Source organism: Sus scrofa, chromosome 7, assembly GCF_054392235.1.
Source record: "Sus scrofa isolate SSC_HxYL_T2T_F1_AM1 chromosome 7, Sscrofa_HxYL_maternal_Yorkshire_Landrace_v2.0, whole genome shotgun sequence".
NCBI classification, from domain to species: domain Eukaryota; kingdom Metazoa; phylum Chordata; class Mammalia; order Artiodactyla; family Suidae; genus Sus; species Sus scrofa.
In genome coordinates this window covers 97,010,307-97,027,265 of record NC_139389.1, presented here as the reverse complement: position 1 = coordinate 97,027,265, position 16,959 = coordinate 97,010,307, and the positions used below count along the sequence as shown (strand labels likewise).

Here is a 16,959-nt window from a genome sequence, read left to right as displayed (position 1 = left end):
AGATAGTCCAGGGCAACAACTGGAAGGCTGATGAGGCTTTAGAGGCCCGGGGCAAATATTAAGTCATGGAAATTTACTAACCATTGTGGTTCTTCCAGAATTACAGCACCTGGAGTGGCTCTGCCAGGGCACAGGATCGTGTCCCCCAGCTGCCTCAGTGGGAAGGGAGGCACCCAGGCCCTGGGCTGGGGCTTGCTGTACCAGCAGGAGGGTGAGGAGGCAACGAGGTCTGGGGGTGGCAGCAGCCGGGTGGATCCCCGAGTGGACTCATACAGAAGGGCCCCGAGGCCCAGGGAGGAGAGCCAGTACACTCTCAGCAGCCCAGCTGAGCACATGGTGACTGAAAGACCGTCCACCTTCAGCCGGAAGGCTGTGACCTGGGCCAGGTGTTAACCTGGGGATGGGGGAACCAGTGTTACACACTTGGTGGGAGAGCAGTGCCTGGCACGTGCCAAGCACCATGCAGGGTGAACCATTACTACTGTGGCCGATTCCTTATTGCTGCTGGTCCTCAGCCTGGCCTGGGCCTGGCGACCTGTCTCGAGGTCCGGCCCACACCCTGCCCTCCCTGCCCTGGAGAGCCTGGAGATGAAGGGTCTGTGGACTTCCTGACTCCTTGTGGGGTCACCTCTTTCCACATTGCTCTGGCTCCCCAACCCCCCACCATGGGCCCTCTCGGCCTCCCTCTCAACCCTGGCCCATGTCACTCTGTCCCTCTGCACCTCCTTCACTTCCTGAGTCCTGCTGTAAAAGTGGGTGCAGATGCAAATCAGCTATTCCCCACCCAGTTGGGTTCTAGTTGGTGTTTCCCAAACTTGGGACCTCAGCTATATGGTGGGGAGCATAGGCCTTAGAGATCTCTAGAAGAACTTAAATGTTTGTATATTTTCCTTTTCTTTTTCATCTTTTTTTAAACGGCTGCACCTACAGCATATGGAAGTTCCTGGGCCAGGGACTGAATCTGAACCACAGCTACACTGCAGCTGTGGCAACACCAGATTCTTAACCCACTATGCCACAGCGGGAACTCCATGTATGTTTTCATTTTGATGAGCATTGTTTTCTTTTTCTTTTTCTTTTTTCTTTTTTACATTTTTTGTCTTTTAGGGCTGTACCCGAGGCATCTGGAGGTTCCCAGGCTAGGGACTGAATCGGAGCTGCAGCTGCCAGCCTAGGCCACAGCCACAGCAATGTCAGATCCCAGCCGCGTCTGTGATCTACACCACAGCTCACGGCAACGCCAGATCCTTAACCCACTGAGCAAGGCCAGGGATCGAACCCTCGTCCTCATGGATACTAGTCAGATTCATTACCACGGAGCCATGACGGGAACTCCAACGAGCATCGTTTTCAATCAACAGAAATGAATCCTGGGTCAACAGGAAGGAAGGGCACGAGGGAGAAAGGAACCCAGGACTTCAGGGTTGTGTTGGACCCAAGGGATTTGTCCCTCTTACCCAGGTGGATGAGGAGACTCATGCTTACAGCCTTCCTGGGGTCCAAGGAGGGAAACTTGGGGCCGGAGTCACTGCTTGTCAGGCTGCTGAGCAGGAGAGAGCCTGGGCCCTGGGCAGCCCCACCTCTGACCCCTGCTGCTTGTAGAGGGCCCATTGAGTGTCCACAAAATGTCCCCTTCTGCTTAAATTAATCCTCTGTTGGGTTTCCCATTGTGGCTCAGTGGTTACCAAACCCGACTAGTATCCATGAGGACGTGGATTTGATCCCTGGCCTTGCTCAGTGAGTTAAGGATCCGATGTTGCCGTGAGCTGTGGTGTAGTTTGCAGACGCAGCTTGGATCCTGTGGCTGTGGTGTAGGCCGACAGCTACAGCTCCAATTAGACCCCTAGCCTGGGAACCTCCATATGTTGTGGGTGTGGCCCTAAAAAGACAAAACAAAACAAAAATCCTTTGCATCTTACTGGCTTTGTGGTTTTGATTTGGGCTTAATTAATAAACGCATCTTGATTTTTATAGTTGAAAGAGCTGTAATTACGAAGGTTCTATCCATACCCTCCTAAGAAGGCCTGGGTGAATAGTGGCCCCCAGAAAGCATCTGCGTGTCTTGTGTTTGGGAACCTGAGCCGGTCATGGGCCAGACTTGTGAGTGAATGAAGCAGCCTATGTGATGTGGCTGCAGGCAGAAGCCACCATCAACAGAGGATTGGTTACAGGGTGCCCATTTTTCAGCTGGGGCTCCTGAGGCCCAGAGACTTTAAGTGACTTGCCTAAGAACACACAGCTAAGTGGTGGAGCTTAGATTCACCCCAACGCTTCCTGCCTCCAAAAGCTGAGCTGGGGAGTTCCCGTCGTGGCGCAGTGGTTAACGAATCCGACTAGGAACCATGAGGTAGCGGGTTCGGTCCCTGCCCTTGCTCAGTGGGTTAACGATCCGGTGTTGCCGTGAGCTGTGGTGTAGGTTGCAGACGTGGCTCGGATCCAGCGTTGCTGTGGCTCTGGCGTAGGCCGGTGGCTGCAGCTCCGATTGGACCCCTAGCCTGGGAACCTCCATATGCCGCAGGAGCGGCCCAAGAAATAGCAAAAAGACAAAAAAAAAAAAAAAAAAAGAAAAAAAAAAAAGCTGAGCTGGTCTCTGTCTCATTCAATGGCTCCTCCTACTGCCACCCAAGTGCCTTTGAACAGTGTTATGTTTTTCCCCTGACCAGTCCTGTGACCCAGTACTAGTCCTTCTCTAGGCCTAGACAGGGAGGCTCAAGGCCAGAGAACTTGTAAGTGAGTAGCATGAGGACGAGCGCGGGGCCGTTTCCCATAGCCATTTGCGTCCCCTCCCTCTGGGACTCGCCAGAGAAGTCAGTCCTGGCAGGGTGGCCACATTCACCAGCTGGGATCACTGCTCTGTCCCCACCTCCAAGCGTGGCCCTGGACACATCACAGGGCTTCAGTGAATGTGTGGGGCATAAATGAATGCACCCCAAATCTGCACTGTGACCGGACGCACAGAGGATGGGCCCACAAGTGCTTGTACAAAGATGGGAGAGAGAAAGGAAGGTTGGATCCCACATATTTGACACCCAAAGGGAAGGGCCTGGCACTTCCTTGAGGGATTCACTGCTCTCCTCTGCCCCTTCAGTTGCAAAGGGAAGGATGTGTGCACTGGAGTTGCCCTGGGCCCACACACCTTGGCATTTGGTCCCTGGGATCCAGGCCCCAGCCTTGACTTGAGGGCCACCTGGGAGCCCTGCTCACCAAGGACCAGGCTCACCGATGGAGCCTGGGCTTCCAGTCCCCTGAGCTCCAGCAAGGAGGGACCTCCGCTATGATACATCGGTCCTTGGATCAGACCTTTGGCACAGCGCTGGCACATGGCAGGTGTCCAAAACACGGAGCTGTCGTGGCATTGGCTGGGTTGGCTCCAGTCCCCGTGTATTTGGGAGGGGGGTCCACACCAGCGGCTGGATCGTGTCTGGGATTGCCAACAAGGCTGTCTCCAACTTAGGATAGCTGATGAGCCCCTGGACCGTCAGGACCCAGCCGAGAACCCAGAGGTGCCCCTGGGCTGCCTACTTCTTTGACCTGAACCTCTGAGGCTTCAGATCTGGGAGCCCTCTCTACCATCTTCCTTTTCTTCGGGGTCCATTGAAGACCCCCTACCCTCCCAGCCTCCAGGTGGGGGTGTGGCCCCAGCCCTTGCCCGCCCCCCAGGACCAGAGTCTTGGCTGGAAGCCATCCTTGATTTGGGGCTCTTTGAGGGCGGAGAAAGTGGGTGGCTTGGGTTTCACTTAGAAACCAAGTGATGGCATTGCCTTCTAGGACCGTGGTGAAAATGGTCAAGACAGCTGCATGTTTAGGGCAGGTTCAGATGTGAGCCATCTCGTCCCCAGGAAAACCACGTGGAGACGTGCTGTCATTATCCCTGGTGGTTATGAGGGCTGAGGCTGAAAACCATTTCATGTCACCCCCATCGCAGAGTCAGCAGGTGACAAGGCTGGGATCCCAAACCAGGTCTGGTCTCTTCCCTCTGACCAGGTGTCCTCCTGCCATGCCACTGCCCATCCCTAGCCATCCAGGCCCACCAACCCACGGTGAGGGTGGTGTGAGCGGGGAGGGGCCGACACTTGCTGGGGGTCTGTGGTTGGCTTGGTGCTTCCTTCTGTTTTCTCTCGCATCATCATTTCTTGGCTGTCTTCCCAAGCACAGTTTCAGCAGGACCTACAGCTCCATTTGGCAGATGAGGAATCAGGCCAAGGTCATAAGGCCAGCAAGTGGTAAGGCTGATAGTTGAAGGGGACCCCTTCCAGCCCACAGAGTCCCCAGCAATCATTTGGTAGCTTTGGGAACTTAATATGCCTCTCCTGGTTTTCCTGATATTTCTTTAACTTGCTTTTTAAAAATTTTACCATAACTGTCCTCATGAGGATCGGAACTTTGGTCCATGCGGAACTGGGTATTTGCCATAAAGCCCTGTCTTGGTGAAGCCAGATATTAGCTGTCTTTTCCCACTGGGCTCCCGATATTCTCCTGGGGCATGGCCATCAGCCTTCAGCCTCTGAGGGACAGCCAGGAGACCCCTGCCAGGCCTCTTACCAACCAGGGCTTTTCAGTCCACTCGTGCAACCACAAACGACACATGTCCTTGTTTTGGAAAGTGTATTCTATGCACATTGCACTCCTTAAAATTTTGCTCTGGGAAGTTTCATTATTTAAATTTGAATATTAAGAACAATTTCTCTGCGTTTGCTTTCTGAGTCCTAAAATAATATTTTTTTTAAAATTATTTTTTTGTCTTTCTGTCTTTTTTGAGGGCCGCACCCGTGGCATACTGAGGTTCCCAGGTTAGGGGTCCAATCGGAGCTGTAGCCGCCAGCCTACGCCAGAGCCACAGCAATGCCAGATCTGAGCCGCATCTGCGACCTATACCTCGCCGGATCCTTAACCCACTGAGCGAGGCCAGGGATCAAACCCGCAACCTCATGGTTCCTAGTCGGATTCATTTTCACTGTGCCATGACGGGAACTCCCCAAAATAAAATTTGGATGCCGGCGTCCCAGACCCATTCCTCCCATGGTCCTCCCGGGCTCAGGAAGTGGCACAGCAACTGCCCTAGGTGCTCAGCCCCACACCTGGAGGTAACACCTTGTTCTGCTCTCACCTCTCGCTCCCCAGCCCTGTCAGCTCCACCTTCATCCCGTTAAAGCCCAAAGCCCATTGTCCGTGTCATCTCCGGCATTGCCGCTGCCATCCCACTCCTCACTGGCTTTGTGCTGCAGCCTCCGATGTCTGCTCTCTCACCTGTGATGATCCCACTTTTTGTTGCAATGATTCCTTCAAAACCAGAGCCAGAAGTTCCTATTGTGGCTCGGCAGTAACCTGACTAGTATCCATGAGGACACTGGTTCGATCTCTGGCCTCGCTCAGTGGGTTAAGGATCCAGCATGAGCTGTGGTGCAGGTTGCAGACGTGGCTTGGATCTGGCATTGCTGTGGCTGTGGAGTAGGCCAGCAGCTGCAGCTCTGATTTAACTCCTAGCATGGGAACTTCCATATGCTGCACGTGTGGCCCTAAAAACAACAGCAACAAAAGAGTCAAGCCCATCTCTTGGTGCTCAAAGCCTGCTAACAGCTTCCTCTGAAAACTAGAATGACAAGACCTTCTCCACTTGCGCCGCTCTGTGGCCTCACCCTGGACCCTGGTCTGTCCACTCATTTCTACCCCGTTGCCTTGCTTCTGCTGCCCCTAAACCCTGAGGGCTGTTGCTCTACCAGGGCCTCTGCACTCACTATCTTCTCTGTGGAGAGCACTCCCCCCAGATCTTTGCAAGTCTGCTCCCCAGATTCATCCAGGAGAACCAGTCCGAGGTCCCGCAGACCCCATGGGAGAGGAAAGCACCCCTGTCCTCCTCCAATCCAGGGTGTTGCTCTCTCAGATCCTTTGACCTGTGAAAGGTTCAAAGGTTTCTTCATGTGGCTGTTACCATGGGACGTTTGCTTGGTTACGGACTCGTCTCTCCAACAAGAACCCAGGACAGTGAGTACAGGTCCCTGTCGCTTTCCCCGCTGCGCCTGTGATCATGAAGGGGTGATGCAGTGAAGACAGGAATGCAGACAATGGCTAAGGGAAGAGACAGCCGTTTCTGGCTGCCTCCCCCTGCTGCCAGGGCGCCACAGCTCATGTGCAAGGCAATTTATAAGCGTTAGCTCACTGGATTTCAGTAATGGCCTTGGGAGGTAGGTACTCGTAATTCCATTTTACAAATAAGGGATCCAAGGTTCAGAAGAATCCAAGGGAGACCACACAGTCAGTGACAGGCAGAGCCAGTCGGGACGCCAAGTCGGCCTGCCGCCCGAGACCAAGTACCACCCCACTCTGTGCCACCCCTGCTCCAACCCCACATGCTGGCCTTACTCTGATGAGCCCCTCTGGCCCCGCTTGAAGGGGTCTCCACCAAGTCTTCTGGTCATTATTTTCATCCCAGAATTTTGCCCCCTTCCTTCTAAATGACCCTCATTCATTTGTTTTTAATGGCCCTCTCTCTCTGTCTTCCATCCTTACACATCCCGCTTCGCCAAACAGAGTCTCCAGCTCCCGGTGAGTAGGGACAGGGTGAAGAGAGGGGCCCGCTGCTCTCTCTGCTAATGGGTTTACCTCCAGGCTGATCTGGCCCCAGCTGAGCTGGCGCAGAGGCATCTGCTCCAAACCCGGCCGGCGGCGCGAGATGAAGCCGCTTCTTGGGAATCATTTAGATCACGGACTCTGTTCCATATTCATGATGAAATGCAAATTTCCATGTTCACGAGGGCAACTAGTAGCATGGTCCTTGGAAAAGGATCCCAGCTGGTTAAGTTTAGGGTCCTGAACAAATTCCAAACCAAGACTTTTCTGGCAAGCGCTCATAGCCTTTTCATCTGATGGTGAAGGAGATATTTTTTTTCCCTCCTGTGCACCCTGGCTTTGCAATAAATCTGTTCTGTGCTGGCCCAGTACCAACAGCTCTGCTACCTTGGCGGGGCCTCCCCGCTGCCCCCGGGACTTATTCATTTCATCTCAGTTTTTAGTGAGGGTGACAGGCCTATCGGACGACTGGGTAAGAGGCAGGATGTCCTGGCCTTGTTCTGTCCTATCCAAGCTGGTTTCTTCCTCCCAAAGCTGAGCATCCTGTGTTCTCTCCGAGAGTCTCTGGGAGGGAGCCTGCGCATAAGCAGAGCTGTAGAAAGTCCCCCCGCCCTATTTCTGGCTCCCTCCCTGGGTTTCTTGGTTCACCTCCCTCCCAAGATTCCCTGTGGCCCTGTCCTCTCTCCTTTCAGCAACCATCTCACTCAACCCCTCTTGCTTTGGGATAACAATGACACCCACACTGAGCACTCAGTAGGTACCAGGCCCTGTCCTAAGTACTTCACAGGAATTAACTCACTGTATCTTCAAACAACCCTATGGGATGAGCACTCCCTATTTTATGAAAGAGGGAATGGAGGCTCAGAGAGGTTAAGTGACTTGCCCAAGGTCACAGAGCCAGGGAAGTGGAGAGGCTCAGAGGTGGCCTGGCTCAATTGTGCTGCTCTTCTGCCACATGGTGTTTACTATTAACAGTAGAGATTTGGGGGTAAAATAGACCTAGGTACACACTGTGGCCCTGCCCTAGGTAAGGAACCTTAGGCCACTTGGTCCATCTCCCCCACGAGTCTCCCTTTTTTCTGTAACATGGGCATGTGTTTGTTCCTGACTCACTAGGTGGCTTTGAAAGATGAAGTGTGAAGACAGCCAGCAGTGAACCTGGCCCCAAGGAAGCTTTCCTCCTTTGCACACTGATGAACCTTTGCATTGCTGTCACCCTTTCCCTGGGCTGCGGGCGAGGGTGAGGATGGGCACTTCTAGGGAGGGAGGCAGCCAGAGTCCCAGCTTTGGGGTCCTAGACTGATGGACTCTCAGGCCAGCCCACCCCACCTGTCCAAGAAGGCCCTTCACCACTCTCCACCATGTGGCCATCTGTCTCTGAGACAATCCCAGCTCTGCAAGGAAGCCGGGACCTCTCAAGCCCCAAAGGCAGCTCGGTGCAAGGAGAAAAATTATTTTAGAGAAGCGGGGGCTTTGGTTGTTACATTGCTTCCCCGACTGCAGGTGTTCACAACACTGAGCTCTCCCCCCTACCCCCCGACACACACATGCACAAGCATGCTGCACACTGCCCTCCCACGCATACACACATTGTAAGGGACAACCCACCACCAAAGTCAACCCTTCACCTTCAAAGGAACCAAAGTCTGTTTAGAAAACAAACTCCAACACGTAGTCCAAAAGAAAATAACCAAACAGAAAAACCCCAAACTTTACTTGCATTTAGCCATTAATAAATAATTTACAGTATGTACACGCGGTGACACTCCACACAGGTCGCAGACACGGGACACAGTGAGGGGTCCCCACTTCCAAGCAGAACTCGATCAAACACAACCAAAATAAAGTGCTTCACTTTTTACTTCCAACATAGGGACCATCTAAAAACCAGCAGGGAGGGAGCCACGCCTCCTGCCCACCCACCCGCCCACCCATGGCTTGGCAGAGAGAGGGGACCTCTTGGAGGGGGAGGCGGGGACCAGTCCGCAGCCTCCTGGGCCAGTGTATGAGAGGTCCCTGGGGAACAGCAGAGGGGCTGCCGGAACGTGGCGGGTGGGCAGGGACAGTGCGGGGCTGCGGGCTTCCAGGAAGAGAGCCCTCGGGGGTCTGGCCGCACCTTTGGGAGCGGAACCCAGCCCGGGGCTGGTCCCTGGGTTCTCTGAAACAGCAGCAGAGGTGGGACTGGTTCAGGGCTCCTCGGATGGCCCAGGCAGCCTGGTTGAAAGTCTCCTGGCTGTGTGGCCATGGGGCTTAAGAGAGAGGCCAAGACCGAGGAGACCTCGCTGGAGATGCTAAGGGCTGAGACAACTTCCAGGCCCTGCTCCTCTCCCCCAAATGCAGACCTGGGTGGACAGGGTGGGGAGCAGGGTTCCAGGGGGTGGGGGTGGAGGTCAAGAGGAGAAAGCAGAGGATCAGGGCAGGCCAGCTGGCCCTATCCACTGGGTCTCCAGCCCACACCCTGCCCCAGCTCCCCTGCCTACCGGCTCTTGCCACCTGCTGGGGAGAACAGAACAGAAATCAAGGGGGTAGTTCTCTGTCTAGACATTTAGAAACAAAGACTTGACTTCCTAAGAATAGGGACTGGGGGCCAGGAGGATGGGCAGTGGGGGAAGGGGCCGGAGCAGGGTACCGCTCAGAGCACGTGCCAACATACGTCACCCTGCCCCCACCGGTGGGGCCTGGTAACTGGGGCCTGAACCTGTGCCCACAGCAGTGGGGGGGCACACACGGTGGTCTCTCCTTGGCTCACATGGGCAGGAAGGGCACCATCTTTTGGCCAAAGGGTAACATCAATTTCCTAAAGGGGCCATGCAGCGCCTTGGAGGTGTCCTATACAGCCCATGGGGGAAAGGATGCCCTGCTCGGGTGTGGGGGGGGGCAGCCTCGAGGCTGCCTTGGCTCCTGGCTTCGTGTGTGAGTGTGTACAAGTGTGTGTGCGTGTGGCGGGTCTGGGTGGCCCCGGGATGCGTGTGCAGCAGTCAGCCGGGCCTGTTTCAGTGCATTGCAGGGGGTGGGAGCAGCTCGACTCTGCCCACGCCCAGTGTCTCTGCGGGGTGGGGGCTTGGGCCTGAGGGGCTCTGATGTGCACATTCACACGGCAGGGCGGGCGGGCGGAGAGGGCGGCTCTCCCTCTGCACAGCTCTATGTCACAAACATCACAGCACCAGTCACCACAACCTTGTCACGGGCCCCAGGGGAGGGGAGGGGACGCCACGCCCCATGCCCCCAGCCCTTGCCAGCAGGTGGCCCAAGGCAGCTCGGAAGAGGTAACGGTCCCATGCAGCTGCCTGCAGGGGCTCCTGAGCCCTGCTGAGCCCTCAGGGCCACCGGCGGCCACCGGCCCTTGTGCAGCCGCCAAGCAGCTCCGGACACCTGGCTCTCCATCCTAAGCGGCCTCCAGGAGCACAAGGAGCAGGGGCAGGAGCAGGAGGCTGCCGAGGAGGGGCCGGGGGGCCAGGGGCAGGCCTGCAGCAGCTGCCCGGCCCGGTGGCTCCCGAGTCCTCTCGTAGAGGTGCAGCTTGTCCTTGTTGGAGTGGAGCATCTTGACGTCCTCCAGGGCATAGTAGGCGGCCAGTGTGAAGTTCACATCTCCCGTGGTGAGCAGGTCGAAGACACAGGCCTGGTAGTAGAGGTCCTCCACAGGCAGCTTCTCCTTACACTTGGCTACGGCCGTCTCATACGGGAATGTGTCGGGGGCCGAGGGTGCGGGGCTGGCGGCGGCCGGCCTGCGGGTACCTGGGCCCTCGGCGCTGCCTCGGAAGGCCTGGAAGTCGATCTGCTGGTTGAGGGGGCAGCCCCGCAGGCAGAGGTAGAGCCCCTGGCTGTCCCGGTCTTCCACGGCGTTGACCACCTCCTCGGGCATGCGGACGGCGAACGTCAGGTAGCGGCCCACCTGGCGGACCACGATGGTGGTGCCGATGTACTTGGCCTGGATCTCCACGTGCTGGCCTGACACCTTCTCCGTGATCTTCAGGCTGTTGGCCCCGTGCTTGTCCCCGCCATTCTTGGAGCCGTCGGCGAAGGCGGCCGGGAGCTCGTCCATCTCGGCCTGGTACACCTTCTGGTCCACACACTCCTGGAAGTTCTTGAAGATGATGGTGAGCTACGGGGAAAGGGGCGGAGAGAGGAGGTGAGGTGGTGCCGGGGACCCCGGGGGACGAGGCCCAGCAGCAGCCCCAGGATGCCCCAAACCATCCCTTCCTCGTTTTAGTCACTGTTCGGTGCCACCTGCACTGTGATGTACTTAATATTTTTCTTTAAAACATTTGGTTTTGCTTAAAGATTTTTTTTGACTTAGAATAAAGTTTAGATTACTACCCTAAACAGAAAGCCAGCTTATTGACCATATACAGAGGTGCAACTTATACAGCAAAGCATGTCAAGTTAAAAACACAAGGTCATCATCCATTGCAATAGGCTGAATCATGGCCTCCAAGACATCAGGCCCTCATCCCTGGAACCCATGAATGTTACCCTGTATGGCAAACTGGATTTGGCAGATGGGAGTAGGTTGAGGATCCTGAGATGGAGACATTACCCTGGTGGGCCCTAAATATAATCACGTGTCTCCTCATGCGATGGAGGCAAAGGGAGATCGGAGCACAGAAGAGAAGGCCGCGTTTCCACGGAGGCAGAGACTACTCGGATACGGCCACAAGTTGAAAGATGCTGGCAACCAGCAGAGGCTGGAAGAAGCAGTGAACAGCTTCTCTCCTGGAGCCTCCAGGAGGATCGGCCCTGACGCCGCCTTGATGCTGGCCTCGTAAGACTCACTCCAGACTTTCTGCCTTCAGGAGTCTAAGAGAATATATTTGTTTGAATCACTTAAGTCTGTGGCACTTGTTACAGCAGCAATAGGAAACTCTAGATGGTTCACAACCACCTCTCACTGCTCATGCTGCCCATGGGCCCACAGCAGAATTCCTGAAAAAGGACACACAGGCCTGCAAAGGCCACTGCATCAGAGCTGCCCTGAGGGGTCACCCAGCTGGGCCTTGGAGATGAGCAGGAGAAAGCGGGAGGGGAAGGAGATGCTGGTCAGCAAAAGGGAGCCGGAGTCTCCAGGTTGAACCAGCAGCCCTGGCCAGGGAAGTAGGGAGGCCCCTTTCTGCTGAAGCCTGCAGCCAGGGTGACGGGTTTCCCTGAGTGGCTAGAGAAGCAGAGCGCTGAGTGGCTCCATCGGTAGCTGTCCTCCTGAGAACCACAGACACAGGCAGACTCGCTGCATGTATTCTTTCTGGTCCTGTGCAGTGCTGCAGAGGAGGTGACTTTATTTCCAATTTAGATACAAGGAAATTCAAGTTCGGAGAGGTAAAGTGACTGGCCCAAAGGCACACAGCCAGCAAGGGCCAGAGTTGGGATTGGGCTCTTGGTCTCCAGTCCTTGGGCATTTTTAGCCACAAGCCATAGGATGGGAGGCCTGGGAGAACGACAAGAGACAACAGCTTGGGGAGTGATGTGTTTCCACTGTTAGCCAGGCTGAGATGTCCAGCTGCTCTTCCCTCTATAACCCTAACCAGGAAGACTGTATGGGGTGGAGATGTGGGAGAAACTAGGAGACACCCCCTGCCCCTGTTCCTGCTACCAGGTGCCAGCTGTTGGCTCTGAGTGTGCCTCTATGGCCAGGGCACCCCCAGGACCAAGAGCAACTAGCACTCTGAGTCTCAGCCTGAAGCCAGATAGGAAGGCGGGGTGATGGGGGTGATATGGTACCCAGGCCTTTTGGAGTCCCCTCCTAAAAGCTCACTGGCTCCCAACCTCTGTATGGCTTCCAGCCACCATTCCCAGGCCTTGTGCCCTCACCCCTGCCACCAAGCCTGGAGAAGGGCCTTGCCAACTGGGGTACCAAACCTCTTCCTAATGTCTGTAGGCCGAGGGGGCTCTGGTAAGGGGCAGGGGGCTGCTAATGACATGTACAGCTGGCAGTGGCTGAACTTTCTGTGTGGGGACCCCAGGAGGACGTGGCAGTTGAGGGGCATGAAGATGGCCTGGAACCGCTCTCAGGGTTGAGGGTGATTCAGCAAAGCATCAAGGGAATTTCTGGTCCAACAGCGTGTGTGACAAGGGTAAGGCCCAGACCTGCTATAAATCAAGGCAGGAACCCAGAGCAGTGCTGATGGGGAGGGGAAGGCAAGGAGAGCTGCAGAGGGATCTCTGCTCAGGCAGGGGGGTCAGGGGAGGCCGGCCCAGGGTGGGGCCCCAGGCCTGGGAGTATGTCTGGCTGCAGTCGGGGGTGGCTGGGGGCACAGCTGGCAGGGAGTGGCCTTGGCAGGGAGCCTCAGGAGCAGATGCTGAGAGGCCCGAGGACTGGAGACAGGGGTGCCTAGGGGCTACAGAAAGTTCTAGGCTGAGCGAGCCAACAAGGTAGCATGAGCCTGGCAGGAGGGGTCCCCTGCAGTTTCCTCACTGTCCTGCGGGTCCTCCCACAGCAGCCTGAAGCCCACGGGTGACCAGGCGTGGTGTGTATGAGGGGCCGGATGCCTCGGAGGGAATGCAGAGACCCCGGCCCCTCTCACCCTGTTCCTGAGCAATGAAGGCTGAGGGAGGTCAGCGAGGAGCAGGACGCAGTGTGACTTTCAGGAACTCCATGAACTTGGGCCATCATGGGTCCCTTCCTCCACCAGAAATATTAAAAACTCCATTTGGTGACTGCATTGGTATAAAGATGAATACAGTGCAGGTTGGATTATGTTGACTTTTTTCCTTCGACTTTAAAATGAAGGGATGCTTTTTTGTGGGCCTTAGACATCTCAGGGCCACAGCGCTGTGACTGTGAGGCCTGATGGTGACTGGCCCAGGTGGGCCAGGGACACGCTCTGCGGTCTTCACAGGACAGGAGGAGGGGCGAGTGCCCCGAGACGGAGGGCCAGAGTCCACAGAGGGCAACAGGGGGAGGCCTGCATGACACAGCCCCTGGGCCGGAGCTCCAGTCCCCATCTCTTTCCTGGAGGTCCCAGGGTGGTCCCAGGAGGTAGTGCCTCTGGTTAGCGGTGGGCCATCCAAGCGGCTGTAGCCTCTCCTTCCCACCCAGAACCCTACGCATGAAACTGCTGCTCCACTGCCGCCCGGACCTATGAACGTGGCAGCTTCACAGGGAAACAGCTCCTGCTGCTTCCTCACTCCATCCAAGGCTCCCACTCTGATGTGGAGGCCGCCTGCTGGGGGCCGGGAGGTGGGCCAGCCAGGGTGGTCTGGGCAGTGGGTGGTCCTGCCGTGGGGGGAGGGGCACGGGATGAGGGGCTCGGTGTCCCTGCCTGGCACTGCAGGGCCACACAGACACACAGACACTGGGGGCGGCTTTCCAAGTGCCATCAGCCTCCCTGGAACAGGAAAGGCTGGTTTCGCTCTAACCGCCATCGCTCGTGGAGACAGTCTCCTGGAAGGCTGACAGGCCGCTTGACTCTTCTTGGCACTGGTGCCAGGGACTCAGCCACAAGTAACAGCATGAAGGGGGCCTGTCGAAAGCCGGGCGGCTTGCTGCCAACACGGCCACGGGCGCGGCTGCCGCTCCCGTCTCTGCTGCCCCCCTTCCCCCAGGGGCCCGCGCCCTCTCCTCTGCGGGGCACTGCGCAGAGCCCAGCTTCACCAGCAGCTATTTATGGAGCACCGATGATGCACCAAGCCTGGGGCTGGGGGCTGCGTCCACATGACGGGAGGAAACCACCCAAGCACCGCCCCCCCCCCCGCCCCCATCCTCTGGTGCTCACATTCTGGGGCGGGGGAGGGGGGGGTGATGTCACAGACCCAGTAAACGAATGATGCCCTGTGATGGAACATAAGTGCTATGGGGGATCCTGCCAGGGGCGGGGACCCGGGGGAGGCACAGAGACCCCTCCTCTCCTCCCTGAGGCTCAAAAAGGGGTGCCACCAGCATAGTGGCAAAGCTGGAGACAGTCCTGGGGGCGAGCCTTGGAGGCAGGCCGGTGGGGGGGGGAGGAAGCTGGCTGAAATGTCAGCCTGGGCTGGAAAACACTGGCTTTTCATCATCCACTACAACAACGGAGGGCTGGGCAGGGCTGGATAATGCCAACATCATGCTCCTGGGCTAAGGGGAGTGGGCTCACATGAGCAGAAGAGTCTGGCAGTGGGCTCTTGTGGACGGGTGGGGGGATCAAGAAAGTCCAGACCCTACCACCTCAGAGATAAAAGCCCACACTCTGCCCACCTCGGCCGCTGCCACACCCATCCTTAGGGGGCAAGCTCATTGCAAGGCCTTGCAGGAGGCCTCCCAGCATGCCCTGGGTAGAGCCAGCTCCCACCCCAGGCCTTCGGCACCCATCATGAGCACCCTTTGGCTGGTCTGTTCTCTGTTACTGGCCTGGGAGCTGCAGTGAGGCAGGCGTTACTGGGCACAGAGACTGGCATCAAAGGGCCGTCTGGTCAATGTTTTCTGAATCAATAGAGATACAAATACCTGAGTAATGGAGGCCCGAAAGACGGTGGAAACTAGCCACCTTCTCCCATCTGGGTACCCTGAGACCCGAGACTGGCTTGGCCACAGACACTGGGACTGTCGCTGGCCTCCAGCAGAGCCTTGTGCTGCCTTCGAGTGGATGGGTGATAACGGAAGGCTGCTAAGGCTCTCAGCCTGCTGGGAAGGTCAAGTGGGTCCCAGATCACAGCAGGAATGGACTGGGTTGCTTAAGGGGCTTTGCTGCAGAGCCCCAAACACTTCAGAAAGCTCCATGCTAGAACAGGAAGGGAGGCCCTCAGCAGTGAGCCTGGAACACTGTGGGCATTTGAAAAACATGGGCCAAATGAATGAATGGAACACAAGAATGAATGAATGATCCAACTGGTTTTTGGACAGCCTCTCCGAGCTGTGTCAACGGGGGTGGTATCCAAGGGTTTGAAGCCAAGGCACACCACCCGAGCCTGCAGGACCCACTAGGGTGTGACCTAAAGGCTCTTGCTCTGCCTTGTCACCCCCAGTTAAAGGGGGGAGCAGTCCCGTCTAGATGGTCACTAACCATAATTCCGTCCAGGTCTGTTGTCATATTTGATGCTTATACTACCCTGGATCAGAGGGGGCCTACTGAAGTCCGCAGCCCTCTCACACCCTCACCCCTCCCGTGTGCCCCCTGCCAGGATGGAACAGGGAGGTGGGGTCCCCTTCCACAGTATGTTTGCTGCTGGATTTAGAAGCCACAGCCTCAGGCTCCCAGCATTCATTTATCTTGGCTCTAGGGAGTGAAGCGGGTAGGTGAAGGGGCTGCAGAGAAGGCGGCTGGGTCCCTGACTCTGGCCCCCTTTGGTCTGCAGAAGGCTGGCGGGGGGTGGGGGAACGGGGTAGAGGGAGCACTGGCCACAACTCGCTGCCCACTAGGCTTCGTGGCCTGATGCCAAAGGCCTGTCAGGGCATCCGCAGGATCAATGCCTGCTTTTTCCTACCCAGAAGCTGGTTCCTACAGGCATACAACGGCTACCGGAGCAGAGGGAGGTGGCAGGAATTTTCCTGCCTGCCAGGTCACCTCACTGTCCTCTGCTGGGGTGTGGAGGGACAAGAGGGAACAGAAACGCCCTTGTGGGCCAGCCTGGCACTGCCCCACACGCTGCCCTGCAACGCGCTCTTCCTGGGAAAACAGACTCACTGCCAAGCCGGAAACCCCAGACGCTCTGGTGGGCCAGGCCATGGACAGGCAGAGGTGGCCCCATTGCCTGGACTCTGATCACCCATCAGCCTCCTGGACTTGAGACCATGTCCTCTGGTTGGATCCGAACGTAAGGTCATGGGAGACCCTCCCAGAAAATGGGAGGGAGAATCTGGGGTGGACAGGAAGGTTCCCTTGGCTGGGGACACATCATGGCTGCCTCTGGCAGTGGCCCTGTGAGCAAGACCTGAGTCCTTCCACCCGGACACTGAAGCCTTCTTGGGTCAGAAAATGACCAGCTCTTGGTAGCCTCTGGGGCTCCAGGTGGGAACTGCCTCTCCTGGCAGTGAAAACATGCCGGGCTCCAGAGTCACCCGGCCCAGCTGACTGTGCTTCAAGTGGGAAGGCCACTTTCCCTCCTAGAGCCTCAGGACCCAGATATGCTGAATGCAACTGCCATGGCAGGCTGCGTGGGTGGCCCTCTGGGGTGCTCACAGTGGGCTGATGCCCTGTCCTTACTTGTCCCGTCTTCCCCGTCCCCAGACTACATGGCTCTCTCTTCTCTGAGGCTTGGCCTTTCTGTTGTTGGTGTGGGGCAGAGACAAAGGACAGGGCTGCACCCTGCAGCCCAGACTGGCCCCAGCAACATCCTGCAGCCTGGCCTCCAACCAGAGTCCCCAGGGCCCTCCAGGCCTCAGAATCACTGTTTTTTGGTTTTTTTTTTTCTTTTTCTAAAAAGACATGTCTGGGGAGTTCCCGTTGTGGCTCAGCAGTAACGAACCTGACTAGTATCCATGAGGAT

The 16,959-nt window shown here is 56.7% G+C and overlaps 1 protein-coding gene across 5 annotated transcripts in view; it reads right to left on the bottom strand.

Annotated features, from left to right (window-relative positions):
* Positions 1 to 8,249: 8,249 nt before the first annotated feature.
* RGMA (repulsive guidance molecule BMP co-receptor a) overlaps positions 8,250 to 16,959 on the bottom strand; it is a 47,482-nt gene continuing 38,772 nt past the window's right edge. For all 5 annotated transcript variants that reach the window (XM_005666293.4, XM_001924865.5, XM_084967043.1 and 2 more), the window contains one exon: positions 8,250 to 10,669. In XM_005666293.4, coding sequence (XP_005666350.1) covers positions 9,953 to 10,669 — 717 coding nt within the window. In that variant the 3' untranslated portion in view covers positions 8,250 to 9,952. The remainder of the gene's footprint in view (positions 10,670 to 16,959) is intronic.